We start from the raw sequence: 24334 nt of genomic DNA, 5'->3' as shown, positions 1-24334 counted from the left end.
TCTTTGATCCCTGAAATACATCTGGACTCAGGCAGTGGCCAGGGTCTTCTGAAACAAGGGGAATGTTGGAATTCTGATCCAAATTGCATTGCTTACATGCAGACAGGCTCAGATAAACAGCCCAAGTTCTCTTAATATTTCCCTGCTTACCCTATTTTTCAAAATGTTTGTTGTTTTGATTGTTCCCTAAGATATCCCTCCAACTTTCCTCTGGCTTCATCATAGGAAGGCAAAGATGGGAGAGACCCAATAGCCTTGTTCAAATAAGTCTTACTAGTGACAGTCCTGCTACTCATTTGCCAAGAAACTGTTTATCTGTGCAGAATAAATCTTAAACTCATTTTTAACAGTGCAATCTCTGCTAATAACTTGCATAATGACAATGCTTATTTCAGTAGAAATTTATGTTTTAAGAGCGAATTGCTGATCATTTTGAGGGTCTTAAATGGACAGAATACAATTTATGTACTTATTGACAGTGTTGTCAGCCTCAATCTACAAATGTGGAATGTTCACCATCATAAGCTATGAATGCTTTGTGAATAAGGAAGATTATGTTGATGTTCCTGATAGCTGCAGGGAGAATATTGTGACTCTTCCCATGTGTGAAAGCAGAACTATAGGTTTTTATTGGGAAAAAAACTAGGTATGTATACAAAATGATGAAAACACCACTAATAATGAAGCTTTAGGTGAAACTGTTAGATTTTATAGTTTATCTTTCAATTAAATATTAATTCTTAATATTGTGCAAGCATGTGGAAAATTTCATAATTGGCCAGGTATAAAACTGACCTGCTTCCACTGAACTACTCTTTCATTTCAGGTATCTTGAACCATCTGATTAATAAGGTCTTTTTTCAGGCATTTCAAAAGTTTAATGAAGAGTTCAATGTTTTTTCCCCATTCAGGTTTTCAGTCAGATGTCAATCTTAGTCTTGACCTCACTGTTTAGAGATGCTCTGACCTTGCAGATAAAGTAATGGGGGTCTCTGGTTGTCATTAGAAAATTGGCTGTGATGGGATCATTGGCTCGGCTGCCAAGGAGGATCGCTGTGGGATCTGCAGTGGTGATGGGAAAACCTGCAAAGTGGTGAAAGGAGACTTCAACCACACCAAGGGCATGGGTGAGTAACACTCTGTGCGTTCTCTTACCTGCTGGAGGAGAGTTGGGGTAGCAGTAACAGCTCTTCTTGCATAGCACTGGAGTCACCTAAAAAAACAGCTCTAAGAAGCACCTAAGAAACATAAAGCAAACCCCAGCTCACTTCAAGTGTGATATCCCATCTGCTTCTTACTCAGTCACCCAGATACCAGCCACTGCCTCTGCCTGAAATTCAGAGTGAAGTTGTGTTTCTCATTTCAATGCTACTGGTGCTGATGATTATAAACAGGAGACAAAATCACAGAATCTTTCCCAGCGGGAGGGAAGTTGGATTTCAGCACCATCTTTGAGGTCTCAGAATGATGCATGTTGCATGTTGTAGATGATTCATGTTATAATCAGAATATCTCAGCTAAAGGAAAGAGCACTGCACTCCCCTCTGAATATTTTGACTGATTCCCTGCCAGCAAAAATATCCAGTATAGGATATAGGAGCTTGGGATTAAGACTTTTCCCTTTCTTGTTAAACATTAATGTATGTACAGCTTGGTGTTTGAATTAGTCTTTGTTCCAGGGTTTCTGTACTGCTCTTCTGAGAACCCTGTTATCACAAATCCTAATTAGCCAAAGAGGGGGGGAAAGTCATGTCCAGAACTTGGAAGCTACTCCAGAAGGAAACACTTGTCCAGAAGAAAAATTATTTCCCATTCATTTCTGTATGGAGAAATATATTCAACATGTGCTGCTCCAGGACTGAGTTCTACAAAGCACATGAAAATCCCCTTTAAGCACACACTTCAGTTGAGTGGCTAAAGCAGCACCAGTGCTCAGCAGCTCCCTTTAGTCCAGGTCTCAGCTCTGAAGTCTGAGGCTGATTTTGTTCACTGACCTCTTCCTCTGCACCCTCCTCCTCCTCACCTGTGGGGCCAGCTGGGATTTCTCACCTCCTGTGAGATCAGGTAGGGTTTCCCACCTGCACCACATCTCTCTGGTGCACATTTGTGTGCTTGGCCAAGCTGTTGAATGGTTTTATGCATTAGTCAAAGACATTAATGCATTTGACTCTTTTGTCCCAGTTATTTTCCACCCACTTGCATCAAGTCTTGTGCATTTGATGCAAGTGGTGGGAAAAGTTCCTCATTTCCATTGAAAAAACCCCTGCTATTCTCCACTTCTGTAGCAGGCTATACAGCTTTCATGGACTTCTTACATGCTGCTGAAGAGCAGCTATCTTTTATCTTTTCCCATGAGTCTACAAAACATCTTGTGCAGATAAATAGGAAATTTCTGGGTCACTGCCAGGAGGTTGCACCCGTTTCCAGCTCCACACACTGCTTGAGGTGGTGACTTTACAAGGCTGGAGGAGAGAGCAGCTTCAGCCTTTACTGGCTGCCAGGACTCTGCTGGAGGTTTTCACCCCCAGTGCCCTGGAACCTAATCACAAAGAATTCCTGATGACTTGTGGACAGTGTTCAAGCATTTGGATTCTCTGCTGATCATCTCAGATGCACAAACCTGTCACAGTGTTGCTTTGTCAATGCAATGTTTCCACCTTTAGCCATGTCACATAATTTAGAAGATAATTTTTTTACCAGTGTAACTTCTTAGCCATTTATTAGATGTTTTGTTTTATTTTTAATTTAATTTGGAAAGTTAATTGCATTTTGTGTGTGCTCTCATCCATTTCTGCTCACATGCTGCTGTTTTGCAGAGTCAGGTCCTCAGGTGAACCCACTGAATTTCATGCAGTAGGCAAAGCTCCAGTTCTGGAGTATCACAAGTGAATATGGTGTTACTCAAGGGGAAAAAAATGGGTTTTTTTAAAAAAAATTAACAGTTAAGCAAAAATGTGCAAAAATTTGATGTGAGCTGGGGCAAAGAAAGATCCACAATATTCTGGTGATAACAAGTTCAAGGCTTGGGTGTGTAAATGATTGCACAGTTCAGTGGCAAATCCCCATGACCTGGCTGTGTTCCAAGCCAAGGCCAAGACCCCAAGTCCAGTGTGCTGCTTTATTATTTCCAAAGAGAATTAACTTCAAACATCAAGACATTGATTGTTTTGGAGTGGTAACTGTTTGGGGAATCACAGCTGCAGCCTTGGGCCTTGGCTGTGCCCGTGGGACTCCTCTGGTGCAGGATTGGTCCCTCTGTGTCCTGTGATTGAAATGATGTTGTGGAGCCCTGTGACCTGAACTAAACCCCTGCCAACTCCTTTCTGTTTCTTAGTAACCAATAGTCATTGTAAGAAGGTTTCCACATGTGTGATGGCAAAGGCAAAGGCTGTTCCCAAGTGTTTCTCGTGTAAGATACTTGAATGCTGTTTGCAGTGTCAGTGGGTGTCGGTGAAATCCTTTGGTGTTGGTTCTTTATCTTCTTTTGTCGGATTAGATGGGAAATTTGGTATCAAAAGCCATGGATAAACTTCAAGTCCTTTTACTGTTACACTTGCCTTGTCAGAGATACAAAGTACAGATCCTTTCCTTTTGGGGAACCTGTCTGTGTGAAAGGAAGCCAAATCTTCATGCACCAGACAAAAAGAGTCGGGACTATTTCTTTTTTTCCCCAGCTGTAATGGCACAGAGGCTCTGCCACCCCAGTGGGAAAGATGGAACATCCCCAGGGCCTCACAGCAGTTCAGCTCTTACCACCTGTGATCCAGGGTGATCCAGCTGGAAATGGGCTCCATTTTTCTGCTGGACAGGAGGTCAAAAGCCTTTTTTTATGATGCTAACCACCACATCCACTTGTGTGAGCTGGCTGTCTTCAGCAGGGCAGCTGAATGCACTGTTTACACTGAGGTTTCCTTTTCACTGGCAGCATGCCCTGCACCTATTGCTACAAAATAATTTTTCAAAACCAAACCCAGAGTTGCTCTGTCCCCCACTGTACAAGGGACCTAGAAATGAAGGCCAGCTCTTTGACTTCTGTCTGTTGGGGAGCTGATTTTTCACTGACAGCTTCTCCAAGCTGTGCCTGTAATGCTCAGAGACCTGGGTCTGTCTCTCTTGACTTTTGTCAGCCACATCAAGATTTTGATGTTTGATTGTGGTTCAGAAAGAATTTATGGTTATAATTCAAAAGAATGACCACAGATATTTGGATATTTTTTAATAGCAGAATCTAACTAAAGGCGAGAGATGCCATTTGTTGTAAATATCATTTTGGGAAAGGAAAAGTACATCTTTACTAGGAATTTTTCTTTTTAAGATGATGGAAAAGTAGGGGTTTTATTACATATGCTGTTTATCCAGCACTTATTAAAAGAAATTTGAACAGTAGTGCTGTTGTGCTGGCTGGGAGCATCTTTAGCCAACACAAAAATATCTTTTTTTATCAATAGAGTGCACATTTAAATTATGAGAAAATAGAACTCTACCTAATCTTTAACTCAGAGATCCTTATAAGGGTTTCATCAGAACATACAAGTTAGAAATCCCAGTAACCAACTTCCAGCAATTGTAGGAGGCTTTGAAATTTATCCATGGCTCTTCAGAGAAATGATTTTCTTACAAATGAGCTATCCCATGGCTGGAAGTGGACAGGTGCCAGTGCAGGATTTATTCTCAAGCTAAAAGCAAAGGAGAATCATCACAGCTATTCAGAAAATAGACACATAATTTGCAGCAAGTAGCACTCAGCAGAATCTGCAAGGTGAGAAGAAGATGTGAGATGCTCATCCTGAAATGCCATGGAAGCTCTGCTGGCCTTGGCTGGCAGGACAGCCTGATCTCCTTGGCTTCTACCCTGAGATGTTTGCTCAAAGCACTTTTGGGAAGTTTGATGATGGGCTGGGCACTGTTGACTTTCTCACACCTGATTTTGGTGTGTGCAGGGGTAAGGTAGGAAGGTGCAGTGCCCAGGGATTGGTACTTTCAGCCATGGGATCATTTTTTCTGCACCTCAGAGTCCATCTTTCACTGCAGTGTGAACCAGAAGAGTTTTGCAGTAGATCAGTGGCATTCTGAAGTTCACACTAAACTTTCTGTTCTTTCTGGGAGTAATAACAATGGCTAACAATGGATTTTTCTGTGTGGGCTGCTTTCCTCTTGCAAATCTCTCCAGCATTTAAATGAAGATACAGTAGCCACTGTTCACATATTAATCTCCTTGATGACAAAGCCACCTCTTTGTTCTGGTGTCTGTCCTAATACGAGTTATACCATAAAATTTGTCTCTAGGATTTGCTTCAATCACAGTCTTACATTCCTGAGACACTGATGTAATGCAGATTATCCAGAAAGATTGGTGTGTGCCAGAGTAACTGTTCCCAAGGTGGAGTATACTGCATACAGCACTATAAATTATCAAATAATGAAGTTCTCCTGTTGTATTTTCAAAGCTTCATCCTAACAGGCTGATTTATGGGTGAAATTACTAAAAATGCTGCTTTATAGTTGCCAAATCTCATCAGTCTTTAACCAGTTCCTCATTTAAAGCAGAACTTTAAGCCCAGCCTTACAAACCCTGGCCTTGCAGACAATTATCCTAAGACCTAACAGAGCTTTGAGAGTCCTTGACTCTGAGCCAACTCTGAGACTTTTTTGGTCATTCTAGCTGACACTTGATAATCTTTCTGGCAATCTGCAGTTACAGTTTGCTTAATAAAATGTGCCTGGAAAACACTGGAGGTGTTTCCTGGTGCAGTTATCTCAAGGATCAGGAATCTGTGACCAGAAGCCTCCCACCAGCTCTGAGGACCTGAGTGGAGTGGTGGAGGTGATCCAACTTTGTACCTGTGGCAAATTTGCATGGGTGATATCCAGTCTGTTTGCAGCAGAATCTGACCACTAACTCACCCAGCACTGCTGGAGATAACAAATCAGAGTGTCCAGGTGCTCCTGGTGGGACATGCCCAAGGTTCTGCTTCACCTCTGGGAGGACAGGTCAGATCCAAACCCCTGCAAAGCATCTGGCAGTTCTCTAAAAGGAGAGTGAAGGTCAGCAGTCAGGTTTGTGGCACAGTGAGTTAACACAGTGTGTTTCTTCTTATTCAGGAGCTGTGAGTGCAGCCCCTCAAAGCCATCAATCAGGATTAGAAATTATACAAGGAGAAAAAATCTGGTGTGAGACCAAACCAAACAGTCTCCAGAACTAATACTCCATTAATAGCTCACACTTCACTATTTACTATTGTAAAAAGTGACATAAAAATCACTTTTCCACGTGGTGTTTCTCTCATGGCACAGTGATGAAATGAGTGTATTTATGGCTTGAGCTGAGCCTCCAGCACAGCTCCAGGGTTTGCTCACCTCTAAAGCAGTGTGACACACTCCTGGCTGCTGCTGGGTCAGGGGACAGATCCAGAGTTCACTGAACTTAGTGACTGCCTTCCACTAAATTCAGAGTGACTTTGTCTCCAACCCCTGCATGATTTAGCTCTGGGCATTTGTATCTGGTTTAAAAACTAAATAAGTAAATAGTCCCCTAGTAGGTACATTAAATTACCTGAAACTTGGGCATGTTCCAAACTGGCTTCCTAACAGGGGTGTTGGGGGCTGTATCAGGAGCTGTTTCCCTGTGACAGACTGTCACTGGTCACACTTCTGCTGTGTGTTCATGTCTTGAGTACTTGTTGGTTGGGTTTATACGCAGCTGCATGGGGTGCAGTGAGGATGTTTGATATCTGAAACACTCTGCATTGACTGTGATTTGATATCTCAGCTGATGAAAAACCAACTCCTGGCAATGTCTAGGATAAAGCCCAACATCTGTTTGCTCTGATTTCATAACAGATTTCAGTATTGCCTTTGAAAAATTGAAGTAATGATTTTTCCTGGTGAAACCCAGGCTGGAACAGCAGCTGGGAGAGCCTCTGCTCTGACTTCTGTGCACAGACAAGGTTTGAGCTCTGCTGCCCCTCTCTCTGGTTTTCCTGCAGGGATTGAGTGACCATTTCTGAGATATCCTGATAAGGGAGAAGTGAGGAGGAACAAGTGCAAAGAGAACTAAGCTGAAGGGCCAGATGAAAGTGTCATTCAGATACAAGTCAGGAAAAGAGGGAGCCTGTCTGGCCAAAGTCAGCTGCCCACCCTCTGCATCTGATGAAACCCAAGAGCTCAAGCCTTACTCATCAAATGAATATTCAGGAAATGAATCTACCATGTGAGAGCCTAAATCTGTCTCACTCCATGTCACAGTGGCAGGAGAATCACTTAGTCCTGAGGTGCAGGAGGCTGTCACCATGCTCCTTTGAGTCCTCCCTGTATCAGCACAGCAAAAGCAGGGCTGTTCAGCTGTGCTTTTATCCCTAAAATAGCTCCCTGAACACTGCTAGGTGCTAAAGGAATCATTGCTCCCTGTGCCAGCACTTCTCCAACCCATTGCTCTAGACAGCCCACAATTCCCATAAAGGCATCACTGACACAGAACAGCTTCACAGAGCCCTTTAAATAAGAAAAGTGGATGAGGGAACATACAGGATAAGCTGCTTAACATCTAAAAGAAAGAGGACAGCAATAACCCCAAAAAGGTGCCAAGTGATACACTGCAAAGTAAACTGGGTGGCCAATTAGGAGGAATCAAGTCATGGTTGTGATGAGATTAGTGTCATCTACAGAAGCCTGATTCAAAGTCCAGTAAGCCAGTGGAAAAAACTCTGCCTGGCTCTTTGAAATGGGCCCTAGTGTTCCTCTGCTGTATTATTTCAAGGCACCACTTCCACCCCCTGGAGCAAGTCTGTAACTCTATATGTCTCCTTAGTGGGGGAAATAGGCTACATTGCCTTGAACTCCTGCTTATTCTTACTGTATTCTGTGAGTCAAAATTGGTCTTTGAAAAATTCTTTAGAGGTGACCAGTGATCAGTCCTGGAGAAATTTCCAGTTTTGTTATTGCATTAAATCTGAGCTGTTGAATTCTCAGCAGCCCAGCACAAGGAGGTCACTTATGTCCTCCAGAATTTTTGTACAGAGCTGAAATGTGAATGAAAGCAAGCTTTTCCCCTCATTTGTCCCACCAATTCCCTCTGTTCAGTTTTAGCATCATCAGAAAGTTTAGTGGAAGTGAATCCTTTCTGACAGCACAGCCTGGACAGGGAGGACAGAGCAGGAGCATCTACTGGAAACACAATTTCAAATGTCTGTTCTGTGCTGTGCTGCTCCTCACAGTCACACTTCACAGTGTCCTCATGCATCCCTGTCAGTCCTGCAGGAAAACCAGGGTGATCTGAAGGGTGCAGATCGAATAAAAGCTGATTAACAAGCCTGAAGTCACAGCTGAGCAGCTCACATGCATTTCTGCTGAAATGTTAGTCATGACCACGCCTGTCACAGCAGTGAGAACTGGCTGCCAGCACAGGGATCTCATTTGGAGTGTTTCTCGCTCAATCCCCAGCCTGGAGTTGAGTTTTTCATGGGGAGATACGAGCTGGTTGATCCTGGCTGGCCCTGCCCTGCTCTCATTCACCCCTTTTTTGTTGCTGTAGGTTACATCGAAGCCGCTGTGATCCCTGCGGGTGCCCGGAGGATCAGAGTGGTTGAGGACAAACCTGCTCACAGCTTTCTGGGTAAAAAGACAAAAGAAAAAATGCTTTGATTAAAATTCAGCTCTGTTTTCTTTTGAAAATGACCCTTCTCTAAGCAACCTGTTGTTGCTGGTGATTTTGAGTCTTGCTGCAGTCTCTGTTTCTGAGGCTTGGTTTCATGATGTTTGTGATGTGATAGTATGAGACACTTACAGCCCCTGAGCAACCTGCAAGGACCAGAGAGTACTTTTATATACAGACACAAGAGTTCCTGAGCAGAACTTGGCAGTGGCTTGCACAGAGCTGCCAGGAGCACACAGCACTTGAGGAGGGAGTGGGGAAGAGAGCAGTGTGTTTAGGGAAGGGAATGGCAGAGGCACTGATAGGAAGGCGCCCAGCTCAGTCTGAAGCAGAGGCAGGACAGCTGATACCCCTCAGTAACCTGCTGCCATTTCCTACAGCAGCACATTTTCTGGATGCTGTACCCAAGACCTGATCCTGCTCTCTGAGATGGCCTTTGCTGCAGCCTCTAGTCCACTTGCCTCTGTTTTATCAGGCAAAAAAATTTGTTTAATCCTCTTGTCATTTCTACTTCTACATTCCTTTAGAGGGAAACAGGCACTTTCTCCTCCTTTTCCTATTGGGAAAAAAGGTTTAGACATAACTGATGGGTAAGATTTGCATGTGAGGTTGTTGTAGGGCAGAGTCTGTCAATGAATTTGTTGTTCAGTTACTCATTGAATAAATTAAAGGTCAGAATGGCATTTGTAAAGTGCAGTCAGTGAGTTACACTGAGGTTCTGTCAGTCTGGTCTTCTGCCTCTTGTCTCCAGTGTTTGGGGCATTTCCTTCTGTCATTACTGTGCAATAGATAAAGGGTTTTATCCCCATCTACTTCGAAGGGGAGTCCAGTTCACAGAAATGCTAATGCCCCATGGCTCTGAATTTACACAGGAAGCCTGTGGCAGAGCAGAGGCTTCAAGGAAAATTACCCAAGATCCAAAAAAACCCCTGCACATGAAAGGTCCCTGGCACAATCAGAGCTGCATGGCCATGGAATTGCTTCCAGAGAGGAAGGAACTCTGAGAGGATTGCAGAGCTTGTCACTCTCTGTTTTGTGGAAGAGGAAGCTGAGGTGTGGCAGCTTGCTATGGCTATGCAGGGAGTCAGAGCAAAGCTCTGATTTCCATATCTTTTACTTATATTTCTTCATCTCCAGCCAAAAGGAGATGTTAATATCCAGCACTGGAATATCAGATGCAGCTGAAAACGTTTGCTCAGTGATTGTGTCAGGATTTCAGGTCTAGTGCTATCGGTTTTCTGCCTTGAGATGTTGCCACAGTTGGCAATATCACCAGGAGAGATGCTTTTGTTCTCCAGATTCAGGGGAAAAAAGGGAGGCAAATGATGTCATTCAGCTGCCCTTTGATCAAAACCATTGGCATTTGTGCCACTTCTTGCTAGGAAGGAATATCACCAGTGCTCCCATTTCCATCATGCCTTAGCCAGCCTGCCAGAGAGTCCCACCTACACATGAGATGTTTGACATAGCAAGGCCTGGTGGAACAATGGTAGCCAGTGTTTCTTTGGGTTTTGCAAGTGGTCTGCCTTCTGGAAACCAGCCTTTCTGTTTGTCTTGGTGGGGTTTGCACTGGGTGTTTGGGCTTTGGCAGATAGCAGAGCATTGAGAGTCTTAACATGGAGTTGGAGACTGCCCTTCCTTGGGACAACATAACCTTGACTAAAGCAGATGGTTCTCCACTGGATGGTGAAGATTAGGATTGTTGAGAGCAGGAGTTGGCCCTGTTTACAACACATAAAGATAGATAAAAATCTGGCTCTTTTAAAGATTTGAGTGCTTTCAGCTCTTTGGTTCATGGTCAGGAGCCAGGAGAACCTCCCTAAGCTTTCCAGGGTTTTCTCTTTCAAGGAACACTCAACACAAAGAAAAGATACCCAATGTCTTGCTAAACTGAGATGAAATATAGCAGCAGGGGGGGTTCTAGTAGGACAATAAAGATGACCAAGAAATAAAACCCAAATCACTTTTAAATTCAGGTCCGAGTGTGGAAAGATTTTCTGTTTCAATAGCACTGACAAAGCTGAGTCCAGTCAGGTCCTATTTCTACTCAGAACCAGGTACAACATTTTGGAAAGAAGCCCAGCGTAATTTGGAATCATTATTCCATGTGCTGGGAGCAGTGCCTGAAGAATTTCCCTCCACCTACAGGCAACCCACGCTGGCTGTCTTGGCTGGCTGTAACTCTTAAAAACCTCCTTGAACAGGAAATGCCTGGGCAGTTTGTGTCCACAGGCTGGGAGGCAAGCTGGAGGGACCCAAGGTGGAAATAAAGATCTGACTAGATGCCAGGTTTAGAAGTTGATTGTCAGTTCCTGCCTTCCAGCCAGCAAGAAAAACAGAAGTACCAGGCTGTTTCTGGGGTCTCTATTCCTCCTGCTCTTCTGGTGGACAAGTTTGAGTTCTGTCACCTCTGGGGCTGGGCAGAGCCAGCCAATGGTCAGGTGTGACAAAAGCCATTGGAGTTCTCTGTGTCTGAGACAGGGAAGGTTTTGTAGCTGCAGCAGTGATCTTGCTGATGGGGCAATGGAGGCAAACAGCAGTGAAAACCCTTTGGCCCAAATTCTGTGCTGAGTCCCCAGTGCAATTCCTGCAATCCTCAAGGAGCCCCTTTGAGAACAGGTCTGTTTCCAAACTCTCCATCTCCTCAGCCACTAAGGGAGCAGTGCCTGCAGCAATCAAAATCAAACCCTGGCCAGAAAAGATGTTCACAAAGATGAAACGTTGGTTTTCATCAGCAAATTATCTCCCTTTGATAGTGAGCTGGAACCAAAGCATGACTTCAGTCACTCAACCTCTTAGACAGTTTGGAGCACGTGCTGGGCAATCTTTCCTAGTCAGCCATGCTGCTTGGAGATGGTTTTATCTCATCCACAGCTTTGATTAGTTGTGTCCTCAGGGCCAGCGTGGTGGCTGCTTTGATCTGCCTGGAAGCCACTAGGCCTTGGCAGAGAAAAGCAATCCTGCTTCAGAATTGTGTCTGCAGCTTGCAGAAGGTACTTTGTAGACTGAGGAACAAAGCAGAAAGAAGTGAGCCATAGGGACTGACACATTGCTGCAGCATGCAAATGCCAGGACACCCTCATACCCCTGGGCTGGGTGCCAGAGGAAACTTTCCTCAGAAAAAATATTCTCCCACTTCAGTTCCCCTTCACCCTGATTTTGGAGCCAGTGATGGGGCTGACTCTGAGAGCTGTCAGGAAGGTTGTGTGCAGCAGGACAGATATCCACCTTTCTCCAGGGATTCCCAGTGTACAGGTCCTCACAAAGGCACATGCAGATCCAGAGAACATTGTGACCTCCACTTGCTGCAGATTCCCCCAGGGTTTAGACATTACAAATTATATCCTGTATATCCTAAGCACACCCAGAAGGGTTTGCTGGCTATGGAACCTTGATCCAAAGGGACTGACAATAGGAGATTTCCTATTGACTTCCAAAGGCTTTAAACAGCTTCTCTTTCCTTCTTGCAACACACTCAGTTAAGTGAGAGCAAAGTTGTGTTCTTTATTGGAAGAGAATAAAATAGGCATGAGATGCTAGAGGTTAAAAAAACATCTTGTTAAAGGCTTAGCCAAAAGACACAGTTAACCTTGAACTGAGGAAGCCCAGTAACACGTGGGCTGTTCTGTCTGTCTGCTGTCAGGGCAGATTTGATCATGGTGAATGCATCTCCACAAAGGGGCCTGGCACTTTCTGCTGCAGCAGGGTTTGCCAATTTTCTCTTCCCTCAGTGCATCACACCAACATCTGGATAACTCTGCTTCCATTGTAACACAGAAAACACACCAATCCCTAAATCAGCTTCCACTGATGAGTCAGCAGTAATGGGATGCCCTTATGGCTGGAGTTGTTTGAGTGCTTGAAGGACAGCAGTGATCCTGATGCAACAGTTGTGCTGGAGGAAAGGACATACAGCTCCAAGGATCTTCTCAATATTCATCTTCCTTCTGCAGCTGAGCTTTCCATGTTGGCCTTACTGAGGCACAGAGGAACAGGATGGGTGTGACCCTACAGCACCTGACTTTATGTATTTATGTCCAGCACTGCAGTCCCTCTGGAAGGAGGGTGCCCAAGTTCCCATTTTGCCCCTGCTGTGTGACTTGACTTCTCTTTACAGCTGTGACAGCTCAATGTTAATCTGTTCAGTGTTTGTTGTGGAGCACACACAAACACAGCATCAGTTGTATTTTGCACTTGCAAATCTTCACATGTGTATCAACGAAGATTTGATTGATCTTTTCCTCAAGGAGAGTTTAGGAAAATGTGGTGTCAAAATCTGGAAACTGAAAATTCTACTTGGAAATTAAATTGCAGAGTTGTCTTGTTGGACTTAAAAGGAGAGTTTAGAGATAAATGATCTATGAATATTATGGTAATTCTTCAAAATACCTTCATCAGCTGAAGTACAGAATATATCCAAGTTTGAAACATTACAATGGGCCATCTAAAGGTGGGGGGGTTATTCTTTTAAACTCACTTCCATTACAAGGTTTCTGTATCTTGTGCTTGAGGTAGCTTGGAGACAAAGGCTCAGCAGTCTGTATTGTAATTACAAATTTGCTTGCATTTCATTCTGTGGTGTTTGATTCATTCCAGCTTTAAAAGATTCCAGTAAGAGATCCATTAACAGCGACTGGAAAATTGAGCTTCCTGGTGAGTTCCAGATCGCAGGCACCACTGTCCGGTACGTGCGAAGGGGGCTGTGGGAGAAAATCTCTGCCAAAGGACCAACTAAAATACCACTGCACTTGATGGTAACTTTATATCCTTTGTTTGTGTTTCTTAAGTGATGCAACAGAAAGGGTTTATATCCTAGCTGAAAGTTAAATTTTGATTGTTTGCTTCCTCACCACAGTGTTCTTTTGCAGCATTGTGGGGGCTGGAGGAGCCCAGCTCCACACTCAAAAAGTGATGCTCCATGCTGGAGAATAGGCAGTGTTCATGTCCAGTGCAGGATATCCCTGTACTGTGTCATAGACAGGTCCATTCTAAAGGATGTAGGTTCCCAAGGACTTGTCTTATTTCTTGGACATACCTGATCACACACATAGAAGCTTATTTGCTGAAATGTCTTTTTATCTTATGCCAGAATGTATTCTGTGTGTAAGTACTCTGTTCTCTAACAGAAGAGGTGCAGATCTAGCATGCACAGATGATATATGTGAATTTAAATCTAAGTAATGACTTAATTACACACAGAAATATTTTTTGTTTTCTCTGTATTGTTTTTTCAATTGTATGTAGTTTAAGGTGTTATTTGACATTTTTTCCTGATGCTCAGCATAGCCCTTCTGTTAACCCAGCTTGGTATTTTATGAGCAGCCATGGGGCTGAACATGAATGAGAAGTCCACAGCGGTGAGAAGAGCAGGATTGTGGTCCCAGAGCTGTCACTGGAGGGTGACAGAGTGACCCATGGGCCAGTTCCTTAATGCTTAACATTACCTTAACATTTGTATCTGTGGGACAGCTGTAGTAATGCCTGTCTCATCTATCTGTTCCTGTTTAAAAGTCTGCAGAAAGCTTTACAGGTTTGCATAGAAAGTCTATTAGTTTTTTCATCGTTTCCTTTAACATTTTTATTCTATTCCATTTTTTTCTGTGCTATTTCTTCTCCTTGTGACTTTTTGCCATATTTGTTCTCTGAAGGCTGTCTGTAAGCACTGCTAAAAATCAGCATTCTCTCCCTTTCTTCACCTGATTTTTTTGGCTTGCTGGTGTTTATTGTGCAACACTTCTTGACCCAGTTTGAAAAGCTCCAAAGATGCCTGAACTTTTCACACACACAAAAAGCTGACAGTAAAACTCCACTTTGTCAGTACCTTCTTGGTGTCAAAATCTGCTGCACAGGAACATGAGAGGTTTGGTCTTTGCTTTTTCAGACAGATGAGTGAGTTTCCAGGCTCACAGAGCAATGTAATGCTGGATTCAAGGAGGTTACAGCTGCAATAGTCAGGGGTGCAGGGTTGGGCACACCAGCACCTTCCTGGCTCACCTGTGTGATCCAGGGTGTGCCCACTCAAAGGAGGTATATCACAGGCACCTTCTTCACCATCAGACTCATCAGCTTCTGCTTGACTTTGGCCTTAACACGAGCCTTCCCTCCTGAAACCAGGACTCTGACAAAGTATCTTGTACTGCCAAGGTCTTCCCACCCTCATGTGAGAAACAGGAGCTGCACAGGTACCGTTTGGGAAGATGCTGTGCAGGGTTCCTTTGGCAGCTCTTGGAACCTTCTGGGGCATTCCTTGGTTGAGGTCCACTGCAGTAAAATCTGGTTATTGGCATTTTGTGAACCTCAGCATCAGCAGAGCTTTGGTTTGAAAGAAATGCTCAGCTCCTCTTTGTGAAGGAGTAAGTAGCTAACGTAGGAACAGAGTGATTTTGAGTTTCTCCATGAGTGTCCTGTCCAGATACAGACAGGCCCTTTCAGCAGACATAAGCAAAGGAAATGTTCCTTCTTCACCTTCCTTCACAGAAATGATTAAAAATGAGGAATGTAAAAATTACCAGACCATTTAAAAGCATGTGGTTTTAAATCACTGCCAGTGGTAAACAAAGCACACATGAAGTCTTTGCATCAAATCAGATACAAATCTTTTCCTTGATACAGGGTGGTGTGTTTCATTCTTTCAACACAAGAAAGGCAGGATGGTTACCAGTTCCCTCTAAATAGAAAACTGTTGTTCAAACAGTGGTGGAATACACTGGACTGACAAAGAGCCAGAAGCTTCAGTCAGTCCATTGTGACCTGCATTTGAAACCAATTATACACACATCCACACACCCCCAATTATATATGGCTACGAAATTGCATGAAATTGGTTTCATATGGGCCTTTAGATTCACTAGTCTTGCACCCATATTGAGATAATAAGGATTTCTTTTTAGGAGCTGGTTTTTAATACTTGAGGCATTTCTCCAAGTGCATTGCTGTGCGTGTATTTCTTGGAGAAACTGATGTTTGTGCAAGCAGGCCTGTGCTAGTCCTCCTTGTGCAACAGAGGACAACCAAACACTCCCAGAGCAGAAGGGGGCTTTAGCCAAGGCTGACTGATCAGTTCTGTAGAACAGGATTTGTATCTCCTGCACTTCAAGAAAGCCAGAGCAGGGCTCAAGCTCTCTGCCTCTGACTGGTGTTTGAGTTGTGTTGGAAAAACCCAACATTCATCTTGGAGAGTGTAATGATGGCTGGCTGTTTTCAACCCTGGTGTTCAGTCCTGGTAGGGAGGCTCCCTCTGTAGCTGAAGCAAACTCATGTCTTTGTTCCCCACATCCTCTGGAAAAGGCTCTGGGTTCTGTCCTGTGCAGAGCAGCTCATGGGTGCTGAGTTTGTGGAGCCCCCCCAAGTGTTCACAGCACATGCTGCCAGGACCCCTTCTTTCAGCACATTTGTTTGGTTAAATGAGCTCCTGACAGCTTTAGGGAGATTATTGGTTAAGTAGGAATGATTTGTGCAAATCTGAAGGGGAAACAATTATTTTTGGGAGAAAATAGTATTTGCAAATTTGTCTTTTTTCAAATGGGCAGCTGCTTGCTCCCCGTAGGAGAGCCCTGCTTAAAATACCTTATTTGATAAGGCATTGTTCCTATTTCAGTAGGTGACAAAAGCCAGCACAATTCACCTGTCTAATGCTGCTCAGATCATGGGATAATAAGTTTAAGTAGGTTTAAAGCCACAGCATGAACATTACAGTAGTACTTCTGTGGCATTTGTTAAAGCTGTGGTAACTCAGATTCCACGGACCCCCTCCTCCATGGGATATCTTCCAATCAGTTCTGACTCAAGCCAGGGAAAGTGAGAGCCAAATGAAGTCCAACATGTAAATCAAAACAGGACCAGTACTCTCATCTGCCTATGGTGAAAACATAAACATTTTTCTCTGTTCCTTTGTTAATAGTCAGAGAATTTTGGAGTAATAACACTGGAGACATCACAAGTGGTTCCATAGGAAATAACCTGCTGTTGGAAGCAGATTTCACCTTCCTCTACCAATATGCAGGGATGAAAATATATGTTGCCAGCAGCTGTGTGATATGGCTTTTGCATTACATCCACAGTTTTCTGAGACATAAAACCCTGCTGCTACAGCTTGTCAGCAGGACTAGTGCTTGCCCTGAGTGCCACATTCACCAGGAGACAAAGGACTTTGTGTGCAGTAGTTGGTTTTGCCCTGAGAAGCATCACCTTGTTCTTTCTTTGACTCTAGATGCTCTTTAAAATAGTTCTTATATAAAAAGTCTTATTTAATGCTTCCTGTTGTCTTTCTCTTTGAATAGCCAGTGTCCTGCTGATCACATGAAAGTTATGCCTTGAATTCCAGGTTTGGACATCCCTGTGACTGCTTGAAATCATAAGCAGTTCTTGCTGCTGCAGTTGCCCTGTTTACCAGTACTGTTGTAACTTAGGTTTTCTAGCTAAAGATTTGGTTGCCTTTCACAAGGTATTTATATTTTAGGAATTTTTTTCCTGAGCCAGCATTTCCAGCAGTGCTATCTCACAGCCTGTTGGCTCTCACAGCAGTGTGTTGCAACAGCCTCTCTTTTCCTGCCGAACCAGGTGCTGTTATTCCATGACCAGAATTATGGAATTCATTATGAATACACCATCCCTGTAAACTATACTGCTGAAAACAGAAGTGAGCCAGAAAAGCAACAGGATTCCTTGTACATCTGGACACACAGTGGATGGGAAGGCTGCAGTGTGCAGTGTGGAGGAGGTAGGGACACTTGGTGGGAATCCCTGCGTGCTGTCTGCAGTCTCCAGCCACAGGAGAGGTGGAAATTGGCCATGAAAATGGACTTCACCATGATGAATTCAATGAAAGCTCGTTCTCACCAGCTCTCCCAGCTCTGATCCCCATCCCCACAGTTAATTTGCAGGCAGCCTTTTGGCAGGGACACTGCTCTGTCACCGCAGGCTGGAGCTGCACCTGGATCATTGCACGGATGGCTCCGGGCGCTGTGTGCAGCCCCTGCCTCCCCCACAGCACATTCCTGGAGCAGCTCCCCACAGGTGTCCAGGCACGCTCAGGGAAAGGCACTTCCCTCTGCAGGGATGGAGGGGGCAGTGCTGCTGTCACAGCTCCTGGAGATTTGCACCAGGCCGTGCTGGGAGTCCAGGAGCACATGGCAGAGCTCCCTCCCCAGAGGATCCCTGGATGTGCCCAGATCTGCTGGAGCCCTGGGGGAGTTGATGCTGTGAAAGCACAGACTGGTTTGTCAGACACTGTCCATTGCATTTTCAGAGCTGGAAGAAGTAGGTTGTTCCCTGAGGAAAACAGATCGTTTCCAAGCATTCTGGGCAGCCTGTCTTCACCAGCAGACTCAGTTATTTATGATGTGACATGACAGAAGGAAAGAGCTCATCTTCACATTTGCAGGCTCACTGCCCTCAGTGCACTGAAATTACTGATTTTTTTTTCTGTAAATAAGACTCTCTTTAGAATAGACACTTTTACTCATGCATTAGAACAATAATTTTTAAGCCATTAAACCCTCACATGAGTGAAAAAGAAATTTATTTGTGGCTCTTCTGATTTTTGTTGCAAGCCTGCTACAAGTTTGAATCAAATCAGTATATGCCAGCATGGCTCCCACCAGTAGTAGCTTAATAACTGGTCTTTTATTTTAGTTGTCCAATGCTTTTGCTACTTATCCAGGATCAGAAGGGCCTTTCTCCTTTCCATGCATATTTTTATTAACAGAACATGAGTTTTTTTATTATCAGCTGCAGATGGTGAAAAAAACTGTTGCAGACTCAGGGTTAGAAAGCAAACCTGAGAAACCAAAATAATTGGTAAGGCAAAGTCACAGAGTGCAGAAGTGGCACTTTCCTTGTCACATCTGGTCACTGTCATGCTCCCTGTGGCACAGCTGAACCCTGAGGGCCACACTGGATGAAAAACTCCTGATGCACAGTCTGTGTGAGAAATGCTGACTCCTTCTGAGATGCCTCCTGCCACAAGGATTTTAAGACTGTATCTGGAGGAGCAGGAGTTGAAAAATAATTTATTTTGGTGGCTTTATTTTCTCTCTGTGAAATACAAACGAGCTCAGTTAATGACTCTTGAACCTGGGTCACTCCTTTTCATCCTGACTTCCTGCCTGGGCAGCAGCAGGAGGCAGCTGTGCTGTCATTATCAGTCACATTATCAGGGGTGGGAGCTCCTGTGACTGCAGCACATCTGCCCGAGGTGATGACAGGGCACAGCTACCTGTGGAGGAGGAACCAGAAATGAAAACAAATTGTTTTAAAGCTCATTTCCACCTTAAACACTATATGGAGAAAGCCCAATTTGCTGCTCCTGTGAAACAGTCAATTGCATGATTATTGGGGAAAGATTTGTAGTTTTTTCTGAAAAAAAACCAACCCAAACATGCCAGTCCAAAGGTCAGGCAGAAGTGGAGAATAGGAGAATAAGATTTCTTCAGAGGTGGTAGAGTACATCTTATAGAGAGCAGGGAACTCGAAGCTTTTGAGTTTTGGTTGATGAGTGGACATGGTTTGTTCAGTTCTTTTTGCCTTGGCTTTCAGGTGAGAGGAAAACCATCGTGTCCTGCACTCGGCTCGTTAACAAGACAATGACACTGGTGAATGACAGTGACTGCCAGCGAGTGACCCGCCCCGAGCCCCAGGTCAGGAAATGTAACACTCACCCCTGCCAGTCACGGTAAGGAGTTCGAAAACACTAAAAGCCAATATCCTTTTCCTTCAGAAACTGCCCCTTTCCAAAGCCTGCATCTGGTGAACAGTGAAAATGTCTCCAAGTATTGGGACACATTGTTAGCCACAGTAAGCAGCTGTAATATTCATTTCCTTTAGTTGAGCAGGTCAGATTTTCATTACCTCAGACAAAGCCCATTTAATTTGTGGTCAGCAAGGCCAGATTCCATGCAGGCTGCCTTCATGCATTGTTTGGGGATGGTTTTCTTTTCCCCTTGGTTGCCTCCTGGGAGTCAGAACAACTTGAAGTTAGACAAGAGTACAGTGACTGCATATCTAACCTTTCTTTGTTTGAATCAGCACAGAATGGGGTCTGATTAATTGTCAAACAGTACTACAAAAACCCTGAAGTCAAGAAATTAAATTATGATAAACACATTTTAGATGTTTTCCTCATTAGTTATTAGAGATCTCTAAAAATAATAAAAATACTTTTATGATCTGGCAAGCACTTTTAGCTGAATTAATTTTGATCTGTTTTATATTAAAAAAAGACATTTCTGGCCAAAATTACAAAAGACAGGAAGGTAAATTAATTTGTTTAGTTTCTCTGCTGACAAAAAAAAAGTTCACTTTTGTTCTGCAGTGATGTTTAGCATTGTAGTGTAGAAACTCCAATTTTGATAGTAGTTAAAATAACAGCAGGATCGTGGGTGTGATCCATGTATGGGCCATTCTCTTCAGAGGTGGCTCAATGATCCTTGTGGGTTCCTTCCAACTCTGAGATAAAATCGATTTCAGATAAAGCTGAACAATACCTAAAACAGCATCTTCAAACCATCCTGCTGGCTCCTGCACCTTAGCTAATCAGCCAGGCCAGGGAAATGCACCTACAAAGGTAATCTTGCTGGCAGAAACAATGGGGGAAACAACAAACAGCACACTTCCTTCTAATTAGAGCTGCACTCTGATGAAGGTGCCCTGGAGCAGGGAAATGCAGTGTCAGGTCATCCATCAAAAAGGCTGGTTCAGGTTTCAGTTTCTGTCTGCCCTGTTATTGCTGCTGTACAATATTGTGGCTGTACAACTTGCAGTTCTGAAAGGTATAATGAGATACCCTGGTGTGTAAGGAGAGCCAAAATCCTGATGGCTTCAAGGAAACAACTGTCATTTCCAGGAGGAAGTCCAGGGAGGCTGGGATTTCTGTCATGTCACTCTCTCAGAAAGAAACAAAAAGCATCTGCTTGTGTTGCTACCCTGGTATGAAGTATTTCTTTTGGAAAGCTTTTGGGAGTAGACTGGAGTGAGCCCAGGCAGGTATGGGATGGGTTCCAGTTGGTAGAGATGAAGAAAAGTAACTTTAAAAGCTCTGGAAGATGTGGGCAGCTTCTGCCTCTACCAGCTGAGGGCAAGGATGGGAAGTCCTGGCCATGAGGTCTGTCACAGCCCTGAGACCCACAGTGTGCTCTGAGGGATGTCCATGACCCTGAACCCTTGGGGAAATCTCCTTGGTGCCCTCCCAGCATGGCATTGCTGCCTGTCCAGGGCAGTGACAGTGGGTGAGGTTAAATCAAACCAAACCTCCTGAGGAAGGATTACTCTGCTCCTGTATCCAGCCTGTGTTCTTTGGGGAATTGAATCCAGCCCTTAGTGTTGTTCCAAGGACTCTGTTCTCCTGTGTTGAGTCACCAGCAGTTTATGGGCACAGCTGAGCACAGCTCTGCCCAGCTGCACTGAGCTCTGGCACAGGGACACTCTCGTTGGCCCATTTTTTTCAGAGCAATGACAGCAGACACTGAATGTGCTTAGAACCTGGGAAGACCACAGAATCCTTGCTGATGATCTGATAGACCACACTCCCTCACTCCCTCCGTGTAGACTACACTTTCACACTTAACATGCTTTTAACTGGAAACATTTTCAGAAGCACATTCTCTGTGCCTCTGTAGAATTTAAATTTCCACTTGCGTTTGCCCACCCAGACATTAGAAATGCATGCTTAGCATATTCTCTGACCAAGAACATCTTAAAGAAACCATTCTCTTTCACCATGTCAATGCTTTTTTTATGAGCCCTGAATTTGTTTTAGGGTTTCAAGTAAAATTATTGTAGCATCTTGTTACAATAAGGTCCTTTCCCGTTTCCACTCAGACCTAAGCCCTTCACCTGAGTTCAGAAGGAGGAACAATGCTCTCCTTTCTCTAGTAAACCTGCTCTGTTTTGTGCATTTTGAATTGCATTTGCATTTTCACTCAAAATTTTGGAGAATCACCTTTCAGAGTATTTATCTCTAGAGAGGGGTCTTTTGGCCAGCACAGGGCTGGGTCAGAGGACACTCAGTCTCTATTTCACTTTTGGATGGGCTGTGTGACTTTAATTCTCCATCCCACACTGTCCCTTTGTTTCTTCTCTCAATCCATGTATAAGCTAGATTGCAAATTCTTTGGGATTGGGTGAGGTGCTGTTTAAGTGGAGGAAGAGGCTGTTGAGATTGTAATAAAAATAAAAAAATAGTTACCCACATTTATAAAGTGATCAGGAGGAAAAAAGGGTATGTTATTAATAACAGTGTCTTTCTTCCAGCACGATCCCAAAGTGCTTTGTAAATTATATATCCCTTTGAACTTCAGCCACCTCTCAGGAGAGCCAAATAATGTAGGGCAGGGGACAGTACTTTCATGAGGCCAAGGAGAAGACTGGAATTCTCCAACTGCAACCCAGCATCTGAGAAAAACAAAGCAGGATTTAAAACTTGATTGGATACACTGACATGTTTTAAAATTAAACGTCAGAGAAGAGAATTTTCTTAAGGGTTTTGTTGAAACTGGCAAAAATAAAAGAATCTTTCATTCTTTATTATTGTTACTCTTTCACCTTTTAAAAAAATGCCTCTTTTTCTTCCTATTTTATTTTTTATGTTCTTTGACCCTCTTTTTCCATTAAATTCTTTACAGCTTCCTTTCCTGTCCCAACTGCACCCTATTAGCACCTCTTTATTCTAATCCTTTGCCTAGCTCTTTAGATATTTTTTACAAAACCCTGCTGTAACCAGATGGAATCTGGATTCCTGCATGCGGCGTGGATGGGTCGCTTCCAGCACGCTGAGCACCAACCCAAATAGAGCGGCAGAGCCAGGCCTGGGGCTGGCACCAGACTCACAAATCACAGATCACATCAGCTGTTTTCACTGAAAACACAGCTCAGCCAGTGGCCACACACTTCTACATGCATGGCTGGCTCTGTGGCTATGAAACTGCTCCCCTCCAACGCAGGAAAAGCACCAAAACCACATGAAATTCCCCAACTGTTGGACCTGTAATGGACTGGTTATTTTTCTCCTCTTTTCTCTAAGAGATTTTAGGAGAGGTTGAGTCCTTTCAGGGGCCTGCTGAATATTTGGTGTTCTTACGTGGATGCTGAACAGCAGCAGCAATGCCAGAAATCCCTGGCTGCATCTGCAGAAAACCACAGGAGATCCTGAGACCTTATTTTCACTGTTTAGGACTTGAAAATACCTCCTGAGCCCAAGGGTTAGTTTTCTGCTACTGCCAGCAGCATATCTTAGACTCCTTTCTATAAGCTGAGCTTTTTCCACAGGCTCCTTCCCTCACTTTGACCTTGCTGTTCATGTGGGTCAGAACCTTTTATTTCCAGCCCAAGTTACTCATGGTCATTTTTCAGCCCTTTTGTGCATCAGCTCCATTCTTTTTCTTACACAGTATTTTCCCTCCCTCCCTCTCTGCCTTGGGCTGTTTGCCACAGGATACAACAAACCATTGTATCTCCTCCTTCCATCATTTTTCTGGGCTAAATCCATTACTTTAACTTCTTACTGCTTTTTTCATGGCTGCATCATATTTGTGGCTTACAGTCATTCGAGATGTTTTCCTCCTCATTTGTTTCATTGTATGAACCTTACTTTAACACAGCAATGCTTGTTATTGGTCCCTGAGCACTCAGCCTTGCACTGTGTGCTGTTTATTTTCATCCTAGCTTTGTTATTGCAGTTCTCAAGGTTATTCAGTTTTTCCTGTATGACATCCTAATCCTTTGAGGCATTGACACTGCTTCTAGACTTTGTGTTGTCAGCATTTTTACCCAATTTTTCATCAGTTTTCTTCTTTTTGTGCCAAGGTCATTAATGAGCATACTAAATTAGATCAAATGCAAGACAGACCTTTCAGGAAGCCCACTAGTAACTGATCTAAATTCCTTTCATACCTGATACTCCTTTGCAGCACTAAAGGTAGATGGGAGGCCAGCTCTCACCTCTCTGTGAATTACACAATTATATCTGTGTTTCTCAGCATGTCACCTGTAAGCATTTCCCATGCAGCAAAAGGAGTTCTTCACCAAATAGATTAAATCTACCACATTTCCTTTGTCTGGAAAACCAGTTATTTTAGTCAGAGAAACGCAGCCAATGAGTTTTGCCTGGAGGAAGCCTATCTTGCATCCTTTTACCACTGTGCCCTTGATTATTATTGCCCTTCAAATCAGCTCTAAAAGCTGGCACACTGCTGAGGTCAGCTCTGTGGTTACATGGATCATTTCCTTCTTCCTTTCTTCTCTTTCCCTTTCACTTTTCCATCCATGGGCTGGAATCCAGCACCAGGCTCTCCAAGGGCTCACACATCACAACAGTGCCCACTGGGGAAAACTGAGCCAGTTCTAAGAGTCAGTCAAGGCCCAAGTTGGCTCAGCACCTCAAAAACCTGTCCAAAGACTGGGGAGTGCCAAAATAATGGTGCCTGAGTGTGTGATGGTTGATAGTGCCCATTGCTTTGATTCCTGGTCTGATTTAGGCTCAGGGTGTGTATCCATGTGCTGACTGAGAGTCCACCCTGCCCTCTAGACTCCACCATATTCCTGTGAGAGTGCTCTGTTTAACAGCCCAGGAATACAGAAATCAGAAAAATACAGAAGTCAGTCTGTCTCCCTGATTCTGGGATGTTTGCACCCCATTTATGTGTGCTCTCATCACAGGTAGATGGGAATTTATTTCAGATTTATCTTGTG

General features: G+C 43.8%; 1 protein-coding gene across 1 annotated transcript in view; it reads left to right on the top strand.

Moving 5' to 3' along the window:
- The window catches only part of ADAMTS17 (ADAM metallopeptidase with thrombospondin type 1 motif 17), a 159203-nt gene that overhangs the window by 104208 nt on the left and 30661 nt on the right, over positions 1-24334 (top strand). Inside the window, exons 15-19 of the mRNA XM_033071032.1 lie at positions 1007-1127; positions 8531-8611; positions 13247-13404; positions 17210-17369; positions 19187-19322. Coding sequence (XP_032926923.1) covers positions 1007-1127; positions 8531-8611; positions 13247-13404; positions 17210-17369; positions 19187-19322 — 656 coding nt within the window. The remainder of the gene's footprint in view (positions 1-1006; positions 1128-8530; positions 8612-13246; positions 13405-17209; positions 17370-19186; positions 19323-24334) is intronic.

The sequence above is a fragment of the Catharus ustulatus genome, chromosome 12 (genome assembly GCF_009819885.2).
Source record: "Catharus ustulatus isolate bCatUst1 chromosome 12, bCatUst1.pri.v2, whole genome shotgun sequence".
Classification (NCBI taxonomy): Eukaryota; Metazoa; Chordata; class Aves; order Passeriformes; family Turdidae; genus Catharus; species Catharus ustulatus.
This window is presented reverse-complemented; position numbering and strand designations above follow the sequence as displayed.